The following is a 17,927-nucleotide window of genomic DNA, read 5'->3' as shown; positions in this document are numbered from 1 at the left end:
CGATCATGTACAGTTTAACTTTCCCATAGGCACCGGATACAAAATCCTTCCAAGAGTTGTCAACCTTAGATCAAAAGTATTATGACCCAAAGCCAACCCTGATCCTGTGGAGGTATCGTTTTTACTCCACATTTAGAGAAGTGGGGGAGTCAATCACCAGTTTCCTAACAAGGCTAAGACATCTGGCGGAGGCTTGCGAATTCAGGGGGACACTAAATGAGATGCTCCGAGACTGGTTGGTGTGCGGAATGAACGATATGATTATACAGAAACGCCTGTTGGAGGAGGCCCAGCTGGACTGTAAACAGGCATTTCAGCTGGCCTTGTCATTAGAAAAAGCGGCAAGCGAAGTGTATGAGCTCCAAGGATTAAAGGGCAAACCAATGGAGGTCGAGGCCAACACCAGGGAGACTGGGTTAGGGTACTACCACTACGGGGCAGGCCACTACATAGCGGTCCTCTGGGAGGATTTGGATATGAGGGAGCCCAAGTCCGCCTATAAAACCGCACCTAGACAAGGTTAAGGTTAAGCCCAGAGTGACAGCAGTTCCTGTAGAGCCCAGCTCGACACGACATTGCGATGGTTGCCAGTGTCAGGATGTCATGATGTGGAGATGCCGGCGTTGGACTGGGGTAAGCACAGTAAGAAGTCTCACAACACCAGGTTAAAGTCCAACAGGTTTATTTGGTAGCAAATACCATAAGCTTTCGGAGCACTGCTCCTTCGTCAGATGGAGTGGATATCTGCTCTCAAACAGTGCACAGACACAGAAATCAAGTTACAGAATACTAATTAGAATGCGAATCTTTAAAACCAGCCAGGTCTTAAAGGTACAGACAATGTGGGTGGAGGGAGCATTCAACACAGGTTAAAGAGATGTGTATTGTCTCCAGACAGAACAGCTAGTGAGATTCTACAAGCCCAGGAGGCAAGCTGTGGGGGTTACTGATAATTATCAGTTGAATGCTCCCTCCACCCACATTGTCTGTACCTTTAAGACCTGGCTGGCTTTAAAGATTCGCATTCTAATTAGTATTCTGTAACTTGATTTCTGTATCTGTGCACTGTTTGAGAGCAAATATCCACTCCATCTGACGAAGGAGCAGTGCTCCGAAAGCTTATGGTATTTGCTACCAAATAAACCTGTTGGACTTTAACCTGGTGGTGTGAGACTTCTTACAGTGTCAGGATGCGCAGAGGAAAAGCAAGTCTCCTAAACCAACATGGCTGAAAAGAACATGTAGGCCGAGGGACAGGAAAATGCACAACCTGAAAGCTCCCCATACCTCTGACGAGGAACAGCTACTGTGATTAGTGATGACAAAATCAGAACTCATCAAATTGCCAGTGAGACTGAAGGGACGTCCGAACTACACCATGGGCACCCTGGAGTATCAAAAACAAAAATGCTGGCCAGGAGCTATGTCTGGTGGCCAGGTCTGGGCGCAGACATAGCGAAACTGGTAGGACAGCGCCAGAAGTGCCAACAGGGGCAGAAGGCACCACCGGCAGCCCCGCTGCACCCGTGGGAATGGCCAGGCAGACCATGGTCACGACTCCATGTCGATTTTGCAGGCCCGTTTATGGGGTCCATGTTTCTGGTGATAATAGATGCCCAGTCCAAGTGGTTAGATGTCTATAAACTAAACTCAGCAAACATGACGGCAACCGTTGAGAAACTGTGCACCTCATTCGCAATGCACGGGATCCCAGAGGTATTAGTTTCCGATAATGGTTCAGTGTTCACCAGCCTAGAGTTCACAAAATTTATGAAATCAAATGGGATCCGGCACATCAAGACGGCACCTTATCGTCCAGCATCAAATGGGCTAGTGGAGAGAGCAGTCCAGACGTTAAAGGCCGGGTCGAAAAAACAGCCAGCGGCCTCATTAGTGACAAAACTCTTAAGGTGGTTTTTTGACGATAGGACCACTCCACATGCCACCATGGGAACTGCGCCAGCAGAGTTACCAATGGGCAGAAGACCCCTCACCAGACCGAGCCTGTTGTTGCCAAACCTGGGAGGAAAGGTGGAAAGACACCAGGAAGCCCAATGCAGGGGCCATAACAACACTCGCGGAGAGAGGCACTTTGAAGCGGGGGAGAGTTTGGGTCAGAAATTATGCAAATAGACCCACCTGGGTAACCGGAACAGTCCAGTCCAGGAGTGGACCGGTATCCTACCAAGTACGTGCAGACGGGGCAGTGGAAGGAAACACCTGGACCAGATCCGGGCCTCAAGCTCTCCACTCGTTCCAGAGCCGAGTCCGCCCTGCAGCCCTAGGGACGAGCAGAGTCCCCCTCGAGAAGGCAGTACTGCCTCCCCTGCATCCTTGATGGGTCCGAAATGGACACGGGACGAAGCTGCAGCGATTGCCCTACCAGCTGAAGTGGACGAGGAACCAGACCTCCGGTGTTTGCGGCGGAAGAGATGGGCGCCCAACCATTACACACCGCTGACATCATAGGCCGAGTTGGAGGATCCCGACCCGGCGCTCAAGCGGAGGAAAAGACCCCTGAGGGAAGCAAACCGAGGGGATTCCTTGGACTTTGGGGGGGGAGGAGTGTGATGACTTCAGGCAGGCTAATGAGGTTGGCTTACTAGAGTATGAACTGTCTGATGAGTCTTAATTGATGGTTAAATCAGGGAGCCTCATGCTCCCTATTTAAAGCAGGTGTGTCAGACTCCCAGCCTGCATTCAGCAGGGAGCATCTGGAGAGCTGGCTGCGTATGCGCAGTGTCTACTGTTGCTGATAACAGGAAAGAAGCTGGGTGGAAGGGCCTTTCGTATCTGTGGAAAGGATTTCACCAGAAAGAAGGAGGAGGAAGGAAGAAAGAGCCATCAGTTCCCCTGCACACTCGGCCTTTAGAAGGTGCTCTCTCCTTGGAAGGAGAGAGGGAGAGACAAAGAGTGACTTTCATATGCAGGAGGGAGGACAACACCCTCCAACAGTCATAAAAAGTCTGTGCCTCAAAGGGATGGGGGGGGGGGGAAGAAAACAGAATATCATCATTCTATCTACACCACAGACTTTTCATTGTTGGCCCAACAGGGCTGAAGAGTTAAAGTCCTCCCACCCACTGCTGCTGCCCCCAACACCGGCGGCTCCTCCTCATCGCCATCGCCGTCATCCCATCGCCGTCATCGCCATCATCATGGCAATGGCTGGGGTTGTCGGCTCCTCAGGCATTGTAGCGGCCTCAAAGATGTACGGCAAGGCCGTATTTTTCTTGAAGGCCGAGCGGGCGATCCACCTCTCCCTGGAAAAGGGGCTCACAATTGGTGGGACGTTCCTGGCGGTGGACCCTCTTGAGGCCACCGCCCACAGGCTTGTCATCTCGAGCACCCTGCCCTTCATACCCATTGAGTTCCTCTTCCCCCATCTCCATCCGCTGGGGGAGGTCAGGTCCGGGATGGCGCTGATCCCACTCTGCCTTTGTGACCCAGCCTTCGGCACGTGTACTCCGGTGCCAGGTCTATGTCCGCCTGGCCCGGGAGGAGTGCCTGGAAAGGGGCTTCAACATCCCCTTCGAGGGGACCACCTACAGGGTCTTCTGGTCCGCGGACGGCATGCGGTGCCGTGCCTATAAGGAGATGGGGCATATTTAAAAGAACTGCCCCGCCTCCAAGGCCGCCGACCCCCCCCACCCCAAGGCGGCCGCAGCTGGCACCGCAGCCCCCTCTTCCCCCAACCAAGTACCACCTGGCCCCCCGCAAGGGGAGGCCACGCCGGCAGCGGCTGCCACCTTGGCTGCCGGTGGGGGGAGGAGCGGAGCCTCCGTGAGGCCAGAAGACCACAAGCAAGAAGGGGAAGAAAAAAGAGGGAAACGGAACCCCGACCCCCACTACCCCAGTTACCCCGGCAGCCGGCTTGGGGAAAACATCCACCTCCGGCCACCCTCCAACACCATCTACCGGGCCCGTGGGCGCCTCAGCGCCATGTGCTGGGCCCGGTGTCACGGGTGCGTGGGTTCCCAGGTCCGGGGGGGCAGGCACACGACCCCGAACAGGCTGACACGACACCTCGTGGGGAGGGGAAGAGAAAGCCCAAAGGGCGGGGCAGGAAGGAGAGGGGCAGAGTGCAAGGGGCATTCCCTGCCAGGGGTTGCCCCTCAATAAGAGGCGTTACACCTCCAGGGAAGGGGGAACTTGCCATCAGTGGGACTCCCCACACCCCCTCCCCTGGCGTAGAGGTTGTGGCGCCCACACCCCTCTCCCAATTCATACCATCCCCTGCCCCCACCCGTTTTTGTGCCTTTACCCCAGGACGGACAGGCAAAAGACGCAGCATGGGTTCATGAAGGGATGGTCATGTTTGACTAATTTGGGACTCCCCGGGACCGGGTGAGAGCGGGGCCCCCGTGGCTCCGTTCCATCCGGTGCAATTTAGCACCCCGGAGGAGTTCCTTTTCAGCTTGCTCGAGGACTGTGGCAACACCCTGCTGTTTGAGTCCTTGGGCGACGGTGGCGAGGAAGGCCCCCGCCTCTCTGTCCCGACTTCTGATGCTGGGCGCCCCCGACCTTGGATTGGAGGATTCTCCGGACCTGTGTCCGGGTGCCCAGGTGTCTGGGGCAGAGCCGCTGCCGCCCTCGGGCCCAGAAACCAGGGAGGAGCCCTGGGGGAACCCCTCCTCCACCGATCCTGGGGGTGGGATCAGCAGAGAGTTAGGACTAGTTGGCGGCTCTGTGCCGCCCGCCGTACGCCCTGAGACTCGGAGACGAGAGGCAACTGCCCTGCGGAGGTAAGCTGCTCGGTGGTGGGCACGGGAACTGTTTTTGGGTCCACCTGGAGCAAGGCAGGGGACTCCCTCATGCCCCCCACCTCATCCCCTTTGGAGAACTCAGGGCCTTTATAAAAGACCACTCTGGTCGCCTTGACAGCGTCCGACTCGCCCTCGACCGTTGGTCCGGTCGTCCAGTCCACGCAGGTCTGCTCGCAGGCCGCGTCGGACCTGGATGAAAAAGGGCAGCGTCGGGTGCTGGAGTTCCTCGATGGGCTCCTGGGGGGGTGGACTGGCGCGTCTTGTACCAGTGCTCCCCCACACAATTAGAGTAAATGGTGACGGTGGCACTAAGCTACTGACATGAAGGTGACTATAACTAGCCTTAATGTCAACGGCAGCAGTGAGCCACTGCGCAGGTTCCAGAACTTCTCGTTCCTCCGTGACAGGAAGTATGCGGTGTGCTTCCTGCGAGGAAACCCGTACCATTCCGAGAGACTAAGCCCGATGGCTCCTGGAGTGGCGAGGGGGGGGTCTACATGGGCCACCTCACACTCGCTTCTCGTGGAGTGGCTATCTTGTTGGCCCCGCATTTTCAGCCGGAGATCTTGAGGGTCAAGGAGCCGGTGCCAGGCCGATTGCTGCACTTGATGATCCATGAGGCGGGTGTGGTCATTCACTTTCTGAACGTCTACGCCCCGACCACTGGACCGCAGCAAACGACTTTCTACGAGCAGATGTCCGCTCATCTCGACACCATCAATGGGGGCGAATGCATCATCCTCGGGGGGTGGGAGGGGATTTCAACTGTACCCTTGAGGCATGGGACCGCACCGGCCCCTGGCTGTGCACCCCGGCGGTGGTGAAGTTGCAGGACCTGCTCGGGACCCGTGACTTGGACATCTGGAGACATCTCCATCCTGGCTCCAGAACTTTCACTTTCGTGAAGCCTGGAGGCGGAGCATCCAGAATCGACCGCCTTTACATTTCGAGGGCGCACGTGTCCGGCGTGCCGTCGGCCTCCATGCGGCAGGTGCCGTGCATGGACCACCACCTGGTGTGGGCGGAGTTTGTTCCGTCTCGCATCCGGGGGGGGGGGGTCCGCGTACTGGCACTTTAACAACACACTGCTGGAGGACGAGCGCTTCCTGGACTCGTTTTGTCGATTCTGGGCTGGCTGGAGAAGGAAGTGGGGAGGCTTCCTCCTCTTGAGGCTATGGTGGGATGTGGGCAAGACTCACGTCCGGACCTTCTGTCAGGAGTACGCAGGAGGGTCGACAAAGAGGCAGAGATCCAGGCTCGGAGTTGGAGAAGGAGGTTTTCGACCTGGAGGCACGTCTCAGTCAGCTCGATGTGGACCTGGCCCTGCAGCTGAAGTACAGGGAGAAGAAGGGTGTGCTGCAGGACCTGCAACTTGTCAGGTCCCGTGGCGTGTACGTGAGGTTGCGGCTCCAATTCCAAGTGGAGCTGGACTGCAGCTCCCCCTTCTACTTGCTGGAAAAAGGGCGGACTAACCGTCAGCAGCTCCTTGCGCTGCTGGCCGACGATGGTTCCCCCGTCTCAGACCCGGAGGTCATCCGGGCTATTGCCCGGGATTATTACACCACCCTCTTCTCTCTGGATCTGTCTAGGGAGGATGCCAGCAGAGTTTTGTGGGAGGATCTGCCACAGGTCAGCCCAGAGGGCATTGGCAAGCTTGAGGCCAAAATCAGCCTGGCCGAGCTGACTGGTGCCCTCGACAGCTTCCAACGGTGCAAGGCCCCAGGTCTGGACGGGCTGACCGTGGAGTTCATCAGGGCGCTCTGGGATGTCCTGGGGAACGACTACACGGGGGTCTTGGGGGAGACCATAACTACCGGGGAGATGCCCCTTTCATGGCGCAGGGCCATTATTGCCCTGCTGCTGAAGAAGAGGGATCTCAGGCTTTTAAAGAACTGGCGCCCGGTCTCCCCCCTCAGTACGGACTACAAAATCTTTGCCAGGGCTATGGCTTCACACCTTGGCTCCGTGCTGGGCCACATGATCCACCTTGACCAGTCCTACACGGTCCCGGGCAGGTCGATTCACGACAACCTCCATCTAGTCCGGGACCGAATCCATCATTCCCAGAGGGCTGGTCTGTCGAGCGCCTTCTTATCACTCAATCAGAAGAAGGCGTTCGACAGGGTGGAACACGAGTACCTACTCGGAACTCTGCGGGCATTCGGATTCGGGACGCATTTTGTTGCCCAGATCCGATTACTGTACTCTGCCGCAGAGTGTCTAATTAAGGTTAACGGGTCCCTGACGGTGCCCCTTCGCTTTGGGAGAGGAGTACGGCAGAGCTGCCCCTTGTCCGGCCAACTTTATTCTATATGCGTGGAGCCATTCCTGCGCTTCTTGCGGAGGAGGTCGGGTTTGGCTCTGCGTGGCCGGACATTGGGGTGGTCCTGTCGGCATACGCTGATGACGTGCAGGCGTTGCCCGTCTTTTACCAGGACCTCCTGATGGTCTGGAACACGGTCGCCTCGCGATGCAACTCTCCTCAGTCAGGAGTAGCGGCTCTCATGCGAGAGCTGCTGCTCAGGAATCTGCTCCTCCAGCCGTATAACTTCAGGTGGCTGGTGGAGAGGAGGGCCGTGGACGCTGGGGTGACCCGGATCGGGGACGTGCTGGATGGCGGCGGAGCGGGCTGGATGAGCCCCCACGAGCTGGCTGAGCGCGCGGGAGTGGCCGTCTGGTGCGTGGCCAAAGCCATCTGAGACCTTAGGATGGTCGTGCTCGGCCCTGGCGGCGCAGGTGTGCGGTGGGATCCCGCCCGAGCGTTCCCCTGCTCGGACGGAATTTCACATTGGCCCAAAACCCCCCCCCCACGGTCAGGTGCCCCATGGCATGTGCTGCCTCACAGATATGTCCTCCGTGCCCTTTTCTACCGCACGGAGGCATTTCCTGTACGGGCTGCTGCTGCACACCTTCCACTACCGCGTCCTCGCCTGTCGCCCGAATACACCTTGGCGGGCCTTGTTGCCGCCGGGCGGTGGAGGTCCCTCTACGGAGGGATCTCCCCCAATTATCTTGGACCTGGGGTGGAGGGTGCTGCATGCAGCAGTACCGTACAACCGTAGGTTTCTCCGGTTCATGGGCTCCCAAGCTTGCCCCTTCTGTGGTCTTGTGGAGTCTGTGGACCATGTCTATGTTTTGTGTTTTAGATTGCACACCCTTTTCAGTTTTCTGAAACATCTTTTATTAATGTTCTGTTTGCACTTCAGCCCCATGCTCCTGATCTACGAGCACCTGGTGCGGAGAGGGGCGGATCGGGAGGGCGACCTCGTGAACCTGCACCTGGGCCTGGCTAGGTGAGTCATCAATGGGTCCAGGCAACGGGCGATCGTTGGAGTCATCCATCCTGACTGTCTGTCCCTCTACTGCGGCTATATTTGCAGTCAAGTGTCCCTGAAGAGGGAGCAGGTGGTGTACACGGAAGCAGTTGACGCCTTCCGCGCCCGCTGGGCACCGCAGGGGCTGGGGTGTATTATCGACCCTGATAATCACCTTTTTGATTTAATGTTTTAAGTTTCCTTTGGACTTTGTTTTTTGTTCAGGCTGTTCCTCCTCCTTTTGGGGAGATGCCCCTTTTAATTTGTCCCTAAGTTAATTTGAGTTTGTTTATTTAGTTGGTACCTAAAAGAGATGCCTGATGAGTCCTAATTGATGGTTAAATCAGGGAGCCTCATGCTCCCTATTTAAAGCAGGTGTGCCAGACTCCCAGGCTGCATTCAGCAGGGGAACAACTGGAGAGCTGGCTGTGTACAGATGTATGGTGTAAATAAAGTAACTTGGTGACGGGACTTTCACCTCCGTGGAGTTATTACAGTCGGAGAGGTGGATGAGGTGGGTAAAGTGAGTAGTCAGATGATCAGGGATGCTTTGGTCGCATTAGGGGGCAGTTGGGAGGTCAGGGTGTTGGTCTGGTAAGTTTGGGGGAGTGGAATAATCAGGTGGTCAGGAAGTGAATAATTGGATTGGGGGTTAGTCAGGTTGGGTAAAGTGTGTAGTTCGGTGGTCGGGATTAGTCAGGTTGGGGTAGTTGGGTGGTTGGGAGTTGTCAAGTCCTATCGGTGGGGTACTTGGTCAGTGGGTAGTCAGGTCAGATGCAATTATGCAGGGCCTTGGCGATGCCACAACTGGAACATTGTGTGCAGTTTTGGTCTCCTTATGTGAGGAAGGATGTTCTTGGTTTGCAGAGAAAGTTTACCAGACTGATTCCTGGGATGGCGGGACTGACGTATGAGGAGAGACTGAGTTGGTTAGGATTGTATTCGCTGGAGTTCAGAAAAATGAGGGGGGATCTCATAGAAACCTATAAAATTCGAACAGGACTAGACAGGGTAGATACAAGAAGGATGTTCCTGATGGTGTCCAGAACCAGGGGTCAAAGTCTGAGAACACACAATAGACGTTTAGGACAGAGATGAGGAGAAATTTCTTCTCCCAGAGATTGGTTAGCCTATGGAATTCGCTAACACAGCAAATAGTTGAGGACAAAACATTGTATGTTTTCAAGGAGCAGCTAGATATAGCACTTGAGGCAAAAGGGATCAAAGGACATGGGGAGGTGGAAAGGCGGGATCAGGCTATGAGTTTGATGATCAACCATGATCATAATGAATCGAGGCACATACCCGAAGGACCGAATAGCCTCCTCCTTCTATTTTCTATGTATCTATGTATCAGGGGGCTGGGAGGTTGTCAGGTTTTTGGGGCTAGTCAGGTGATTGGGGAAGTAGTCGGGTGGTTGTCGGATATTTGGATCAGTATTGTGGCCGGATGGTTGGGGGGTAATTGGACAATCAAAAAGAGTGATGGTGGGGGCGGGAGTGGGAGAGCTGTACTCAGTTCTGGAGTTATCCTGGTTTTAAAAAGTCTGACATTTCCTGAGTAACTATCCAAGTAAGTATCACGGACAGATCTGTCCCAAACCTCCATAGTCAGAGGCATTCACGGTGGCTTCCAAGCAGTAGGAGAATTGCCCATTAGAAGTTTAAATTTCCCGGGCAATCTCTATGTAGGTCCACAGGTCAGGGCTTCTGGATGGCCCTGAGGTGCATCTTAGTCATATGACAATCCGTAGACTGGAAAGTTTGGGCCAATTTACCTAAATTTATTCACAATGCGAAGTTAGGTGGGAATGAAGGTTGTGCAGAGGACACAGAGATCTATCAGATTAAGTGAGTAAGCAACCATGGAGTATAATGTGGGAGTGTGTGGTTATTAATTCATAGGTAGAGAAAAACAATTTTTTTTGAAAAAGTTTGAAACCTTTCATCAAAAATTGAATAGGACCAGCCATATAAATGCTGTGGCTACAAGAGCAGGTCAAAGCCTGAGAATTCTCTGGCAAATAACTCACCTCCTGACTCCCTAAATCCTGTTCACCAGTTAAAAGGCCTGGATGAGTGCAGCTCAATCAACACTTAACACCATTCAGAACAAAGTAGCCCACTTGATTGGCACCTCATCCACCACCTCCAATATCCGCTCCCTCCACTACCAATGCATAGTGGTGACATTGTGTACCATCTACTAGATGCATTGGAGCAACTCTCTACTATCTCGAAGGACAATGGCAGCAGCTGCATGGGTACACCAACACCTGCAAGTTCCCTTCCAAGCCACATCCATCCTGACTTGGAAATATATCACTGCTCCTTTACTGTCATTGGATCAAAATGCTGGAACTCGCTCCTTGAAAACATTCAATGTTTTGTCCTCAACTATTTGCTGTGTTAGCGAATTCCATAGGCTAACTAATCTCTGGGAGAAGAAGTTTCTCCTCATTTCTATCCTAAATATCTACTGTGTGTTCTCAGACTGTGACCCCTGGTTCTGGACACCATCAGGAACAATCACAGTGCTGTTTGGGAGCGAGTTCCAGCATTTTGATCCAATGACAGTAAAGGAACAGTGATATATTTCCAAGTCAGGATGGGTGTGGCTTGTACCTCCACTGCATGGACTACACTGATACAAGAAGGCAACTCACCACCACCTTCTCAAAGACAATTGGGGATGGGGATCAAAAATGCTGGCCTGGCCAGTGATGGCCACGTCCTGCAAAAGAATAAAACAAACTTAAATGTTGATGCTGGGAGAGACTTGGGTGTATTTGTACAAATTTACATGCAGATACCACAAACAATTCATTGCCTATTCTTTTCAGTCTAAATTAAAGGTGAGTCATAAATTTAGTTGTATTCAATGCATAATATTTCATAAAATGAAAACTTTAGGTAATAAAAATATTTAAGAATGAAATATTTATTATTTGCAAAGGTAAGAGCTGCATACTTGGTTTACCACCTGCAAACATTTTCCATTTGTTTATAGATATATATGGTGTGGCATATGTGTCAAAATGGAACTTTGAAACATGGAATGAACCAGATAATCATGATTTTGATAATCTAACATTCACAATTCGAGGTAGGTTGTCATGTAATTGATAAAACTATGTAATGGTTGTCATAAAGGCATAACTAAATCAACTTGGGATTAAGGATGTGCAGGAGTGTACAAAAGAAACATTTCCTAATGTAACATTCAAAAAGTGAGTTTAATTTACAGCTAGCTTAGATTTTTCTTTTGGCTGTTGCACCACTTTGGATTGTCACTAGATTTTTTGACAATGTTTTCCTGTCTATTCTGTTTTTTAGGACATTGACTCTTAACAGTACAGATGTTTGGGTCTCCGCTAATATTTTATCCAAGTAGCCGAACCACCTGGCTACACAGCTGACCCCACCACTCCCCAACCAGATTTGACAACCCCTGACCGAATTACCCACACTGTGGACCACCCGACTACACCCCTGCCCTTATTCATACGTGAGCCGTTATAGGAGGCCTCAGCCGATTTCACAACTGTTGTCTTGGCCCTCATGTTAGCTGACATTGTTATCTCAAGACATTTATTTAAGCATTGTCCCTTTTTCCTTTAAATCAGCTGCCTTCACCATTCTCAAGATTCAACTCACGATCCCACCCACTATCATCACTGCCCCCACTTCCAACCTCCTTTTCCTCTTCCCAAATGCTTGAACATGTCGCCTTTCAAATTCATGCCAGTTTATCGAACTCCATATTTGAATCCCTCCATTCTAGTTACCACCAATGCCACAGTACCAAAACATTTTTTTTACAAAGTCACAAATGATATCCTATTTTGACAGAAGTAAACTATTCCTCCTTTTTCTTTTTGACTTGTCTGCTGCTTTTGGCATGGTTGATCAATCTATTCTCCTCCAATGCCTGTCCACTGGATGGGACTATACTCGTCTTGTCCATCTAATTTCTTATCCATCTAATCATAGCCAGAGTATCACTTGCAGTGGCTTCTCTTCCTGCTCCCACACCATTACCTCTGGTGAACCTCAAGGATCTAATCTTGGCCTACTCCTATTTCTCATCTACATGCTCCTTCTCAGTGTCATCATCTAAGCGCACAGCATTAGTTTTCCCATGCACAGTGATGGCACCCAGCTCTACCTTACCACTATGTCGACTCATCCATAGTTGCTAAATTATCAGACTACTTGTCAAATATTCCGTACTTCACCCACACAAATGTCAGGAATACTGAAATTATTTTATTTCATTCCCTGCTGTAGATCCATTCTCTGGTGACTAACTGAATTCTTCTCCTTGGTAACTGAGACTGAATCAGACTGTTGGCAACTTTGGCATCAGATTTGACTCTGAGATGATATTTGACTCTGAGATGACCATAAAACTGCAACATCACTGAGACCCTCTAATTCTGTAAACCTAAATTCTGTAACTGTCTAATTTCACCCCTACTTCAACTCATCATAGAGTCATAGTTGTAGAATCAGTAACAAAATTAATCAATTATAGTTTAAGTTAGGAAAAATTTCTTTATGCAACAAATTATTGTAGATTTCACTAGTATTGTCAACTAAAATTTCTGGGGCTAAATGTATTTGTTGCTGGCTATATTCGATAGCTTTGAAGGAAAATAGACTTGTTAAATTGCAGGCTTTGAACAGAAGTATAAGAATAATGACTTATGTGATTTTAGGATTCCAAAACTACTATGATGCCTGTTCAGAAGGTTTGAAAGAAGCTAACACGCTACTTCAACTAGGTGGTCCTGGAGATTCATGTCATCCTCCTCCACACTCGCCTATTAGTTGGGGTTTGCTAAATCATTGTTATAATGGAACCAACTTCTTTACAGGGGAGATTGGAACACGATTGGATTATATTGCTTTACACAAGAAGGTGAGTCAGGCTGAATTATTTTCAAATTACAGGAACAGCAACTGTTAGAAAATTATTTTCTTTTTGAATCACTTTTTCCAGTTTATAATTAGGGATGTAACTAGTTGATTTCCTTGTTTGCCTTAAAATATTCTGCAGGAGATTGGAACAAGGGACAAAAATAAATAAAAATTGGCACTTGTTGTTTAATTATGTTTTTAACCTGTTACTGGAAAAGCTTTAACTCCATATAATCATTGTGACAGAATTCGATCACAGATTTTTCTCAATGGTCAGTTGTGGAAAATGTGCATTAATTTTTGTGAACATGTTGGAGAAAATGCAGACGACGTTTACAAGAATGATTCCAGGAATGAGAAACTTCAGTTATGAAGATAGTTAGAGAAGTTGGGTCTGTTCTCCTTGGTGAAAAGGCTAAAATGAGATTTTAAAGAGGTGTTCAAAATCATGAGGGGGATGATCAGAATAGGGAAGGAAAAACCGTTTCCACTTGTAAAAGGATCAAGAGGACGCAAATTTAAAGTGATTTGCAAAAGAAGCAAATGCGATATGAGTGGTTCGGATCTGGAATACACTGCCTGGAAGCATGTGGGAGGCAGGTTTAATTGAGGCATTCAAGAAGGCATTCAATGATTATTTGAATAGAAACAATGTGCAGGGTTATGGGGGAAAAGGCAGGGGAATGACATTAAATCATATTGCTCATTTGGGGAATCATTGAAGACATAATGGGCTGAATGGCTGCCTTCTGCACCGTAACAATTCTGCGATGTTATAAAATGAGACAGCACAAGCAGTGCAGCACATATAAGCAAAAGCTGCTACTGGAAGGAGGGACCACCACCTTTTTCACTGAGTGGGTCAGCCAGCCTATGGAAAACGTCAGTGCAGCTTAACAACTTTCTGGATCATAGAGACTGTCACTGTACTATATAGAACATAGAACATTACAGCGCAGTACAGGCCCTTCGGCCCTCGATGTTGCGCCGACCAGTGAAACCAATCTAAAGCCCATCTAACCTACACTATTCCAATATCATCCATATGTTTATCCAATGAACATTTAAATGTCCTTAATGTTCGTGAGTCCACTACTGCTGCAGGCAGGGCATTCCACACCCTTACTACTCTCTGAGTAAAGAACCTACCTCTAACATCTGTCCTATATCTATCACCCCTCAATTTAAAGCTATGTCCCCTCGTGCTAGCCATCACCATCCGAGGAAAAAGGCTCTCACTATCCACCCTATCTAATCCTCTGATCATCTTGTATGCCTCTATTAAGTCACCTCTTAACCTTCTCTCCAACGAAAACAACCTCCAGTCCCTCAGCCTTTCCTCATAAGACCTTCCCACCATACCAGGCAACATCCTAGTAAATCTCCTCTGCACCCTTTCCAATGCATCCACATCCTTCCTATAATGCGGTGACCAGAACTGTACGCAATATTCCAAGTGCGGCCGCACCAGAGTTTTGTACAGCTGCAACATGACCTCCTGGCTTCGAAACTCAATCCCTCTACCAATAAAAGCTAACACTCCGTACGCCTTCTTAACAACCCTATCAACCTGGGTGCCAACTTTCAGGGATCTATGCACATGGATACCGGGATCTCTCTGTTCATCCACACTCCCAAGTATCTTACCATTAGCCCAGTACTCTGTAATCCTGTTACTCCTTCTAATGTGAATCACCTCACACTTTTCCGCATTGAACTCCATTTGCCACCTCTCAGCCCAGCACTGCAGCTTATCTATGTCCCTCTGTAACCTGCAACAACCTTCCACACTGTCCACAACTCCACCAACTTTAGTGTCATCCACAAATTTACTAACCCATCCTTCTACACCCTCATCCAGGTCATTTATAAAAATGACAAACAGCAGTGGCCCTAAAACAGATCCTTGCGGTACACCACTAGTAACTGAACTCCAGGATGAATATTTCCCATCAACCACCACCCTCTGTCTTCTTACAGCTAGCCAATTCCTGATCCAAACCGCTAAATCACCCTCAATCCCATGCCTCCGTATCTTCTGCAATAGCTTACCGTGGGGAACCTTATCAAATGCTTTACTGAAATCCATATATACCACATCAACTGCTTTCCCCTCATCCACCTCTTTGGTCACCTCCTCAAAGAACTCAATAAGGTTTGTGAGGCATGACCTACCCTTCACAAAACCGTGTTGACTATCCCTAATCAAATGATTCCTTTCCCACAGAGTTTCACTGGCTGTCTTGTCTGGAGACAATACACATCTTTTTAGCCTGTCTTGATGCTCTCTCCACTCACATTGTTTTGTTTCTTAAAGACTTGATTAGTTGTAAGTATTCGCATTCCAACCATTATTCATGTAAATTGAGTTTGTGTCTTTATATGCTCTGTTTGTGAACAGAATTCCCACTCACCTGAAGAAGGGGCTTGCAGCCCCGAAAGCTTGTGTGGCTTTTGCTACCAAATAAACCTGTTGGACTTTAACCTGGTGTTGTTAAACTTCTTACTGTGTTTACCCCAGTCCAACGCCGGCATCTCCACATCATGACTATTCCTGTAGACAATGATGACCTAAAGATCAAAGCCAAAGGCTCTGCAATCTCCTCCCTAGCCTCCCAGAGAATCCTGGGATAAATCCCATCTGGCCCAGGGGATTTATCTATTTTCACACTTTCCAGAATTGATAACACCTCCTCCTTATTAACCTCAATTCCATCTAGTCCAATAGCCTGTATCTCAGTATTCTCCTCGACAACATTGTCTTTTTCCTGCGTGAATACTGACGCAAAATATTCATTTAGTGCCTCTCCTATCTCTTTAGGCTCCACGCACAACTTCCCACTACTGTCCTTGACTGGCCCTAATCTTACCCTAGTCATTCTTTTATTCCTGACATACCTATAGAAAGCTTTAGGGTTTTCCTTGATCCTACCTGCCAAAGACTTCTCATGTCCCCTCCTGGCTCCTCTTAACTCTCTCTTTAGATCCTTCCTGGCTAACTTGTAACTCTCAAGCGCCCAAACTGAGCCTTCACGTCTCATCTTTACATAAGTCGTCTCCTTCCTCTTCACAAGATATTCAACTTCTTTAGTAAACCACGATTATGGACTGCAGCAGTTCAAGAAGATAGCTCACCACCACCTTTTCAAGGGCAATTAGGGTGGGCAATAGATACTGACCATTAAAGTCAAAATACTGAGTTAAATCTGCTTTCAGTTGTCTTTTTATATATTTAACTATCAAACCTGCCATCCCAATGGAGTTTCCACCAATATTTTAAAAAGCTCACCCTTCCACCCAACATTGTATCATCTGCAAATTTGGAAATAATACATTCAATTCCCTCTTCCAAATCATTAATATCTAATATGAACAGTTGGGGTCCTAGCACAGATCCCTGTGGAACCCCACTAATCACTGACTGCCAATCAGAAAAACACCCATTTATGTCAACTCTTTGCTTCCTATCTGCTAACCAGCTTTCTATCCATCTCATGACATTACCTGCAATCCCTTGTGCTTTAACTTTACATAGTAGTCTGTTTTGTGAGACCTTGTTGAAAGCCTTCTGAAAGTCTAAACAAACCACATCTACTGGTTCTCCTCAGTCAACTCTACTAGTTACATCCTCAAAGAATTCCAATGGGTTCGTCAAGCATGATTTTCCTTTTGTAAATCCATGCTGACCTTGTCTGATTACACCACTGCCTTCCAAATGCCGAATTATGAAATCCTTGATAATAGACTCGAGCAACTTCCCCAGTACCGACTTTAGGTTCACTGGCCTATAGTTCCCTGTTTTCTCTCTACCCCCCTTTTTGAATAACGGGCTTTCATTAGCTACCCTCCATTCTGTAGGAACTATTTCAGAGTCCAATGAATTTTGGAAAATAACCACCGATGGATCTATTATTTTCAGGGCCACTTCCTTAAGTACTCTGGGATGAAGATGATCAGGACCTGGAGATTTATCCACCTTCAATCCCATTAATTTCCCCAAAACCATTTCTCTACTAATGCTGATTTCCTTTAGCTCCTCACTAAAACATGTTTTAGCATTTCTGGTATATTATTCATGTTTTCCTTTGTGAAGACTGAAGCAAAGTACAAATTTAATTCTTCAGCCATTTCTTTATTTCCAGTTATGAATTCTTTTGCTTCTGACTGTAAGGGGTCTATATTTGTTCTTCTCAATCTTTTTCTCTTTACATATCTCTAGAAACTTTTATAGTCAGTTTTTATGTTCCCCGCTAGCTTACTTTCATATTCTATTTTTCCCTTCTGCGTCAAACCGTTGGTCCTCCTTTGCTGAATTTTAAATTGCTCCCAATCCTCACGGCAAGAAAAAGCAATAGCCAATTTGTATGCTTCTTCCTCGAATCTGATCCTATCTCTAATTTCTCTTGTAAGCCATAGCTTGGTCTCAATTCCCTTACCACTCTTGTGCTAAACAGGAACAAACAATATTCTGGAGTTCACCTATTTGTTCTTTAAATGCCTGCTATTGCCTATCTACTGTCTTTCCTTTCAATAATGTTTCCCAGTCCATCATGGCCAATTCATGCCTCACACCATCATAGTTACATTTATTCAGATTCAGGACCCTAGTCTCAGAATCAACTACATCAATATCCACCTTGACAAAGAATTCTATGTATTATTGTCACTCGTCCCCAAGGGTTCTCTCACAACTAAATTGCCAACTAATCCTTTCTCATTGCGCAACACTCAGTCCAAGATGGTCTGCTCCCTTGTTGGTTCCTTAACGTATTGCTCCCGAAAACCATGCACTCCAGAAATTACTCCTCTATTATACAGTGACTATTCTGACTCTCCCAATCTGTATGCAGATTAAAGTCACCCATAATCACAGATGTTCCTTTCCCCATATGCACCTCAGATTTTCTGTCTAATGCTTTTCCCA

The 17,927-nt window shown here is 48.7% G+C and overlaps 1 protein-coding gene across 3 annotated transcripts in view; it reads left to right on the top strand.

Moving 5' to 3' along the window:
• Positions 1-17,927, top strand: part of idua (alpha-L-iduronidase) — a 231,361-nt gene that overhangs the window by 124,499 nt on the left and 88,935 nt on the right. For all 3 annotated transcript variants that reach the window (XM_078211751.1, XM_078211758.1, XM_078211767.1), the window contains exons 5-6: positions 11,091-11,186; positions 12,802-13,004. In XM_078211751.1, coding sequence (XP_078067877.1) covers positions 11,091-11,186; positions 12,802-13,004 — 299 coding nt within the window. The remainder of the gene's footprint in view (positions 1-11,090; positions 11,187-12,801; positions 13,005-17,927) is intronic.

This window comes from Mustelus asterias, chromosome 1 (assembly GCF_964213995.1).
Source record: "Mustelus asterias chromosome 1, sMusAst1.hap1.1, whole genome shotgun sequence".
NCBI lineage: Eukaryota > Metazoa > Chordata > Chondrichthyes > Carcharhiniformes > Triakidae > Mustelus > Mustelus asterias.
Note: the sequence above shows the minus strand (reverse complement) of the source record. Positions and strands in the feature narration are given on the sequence as shown.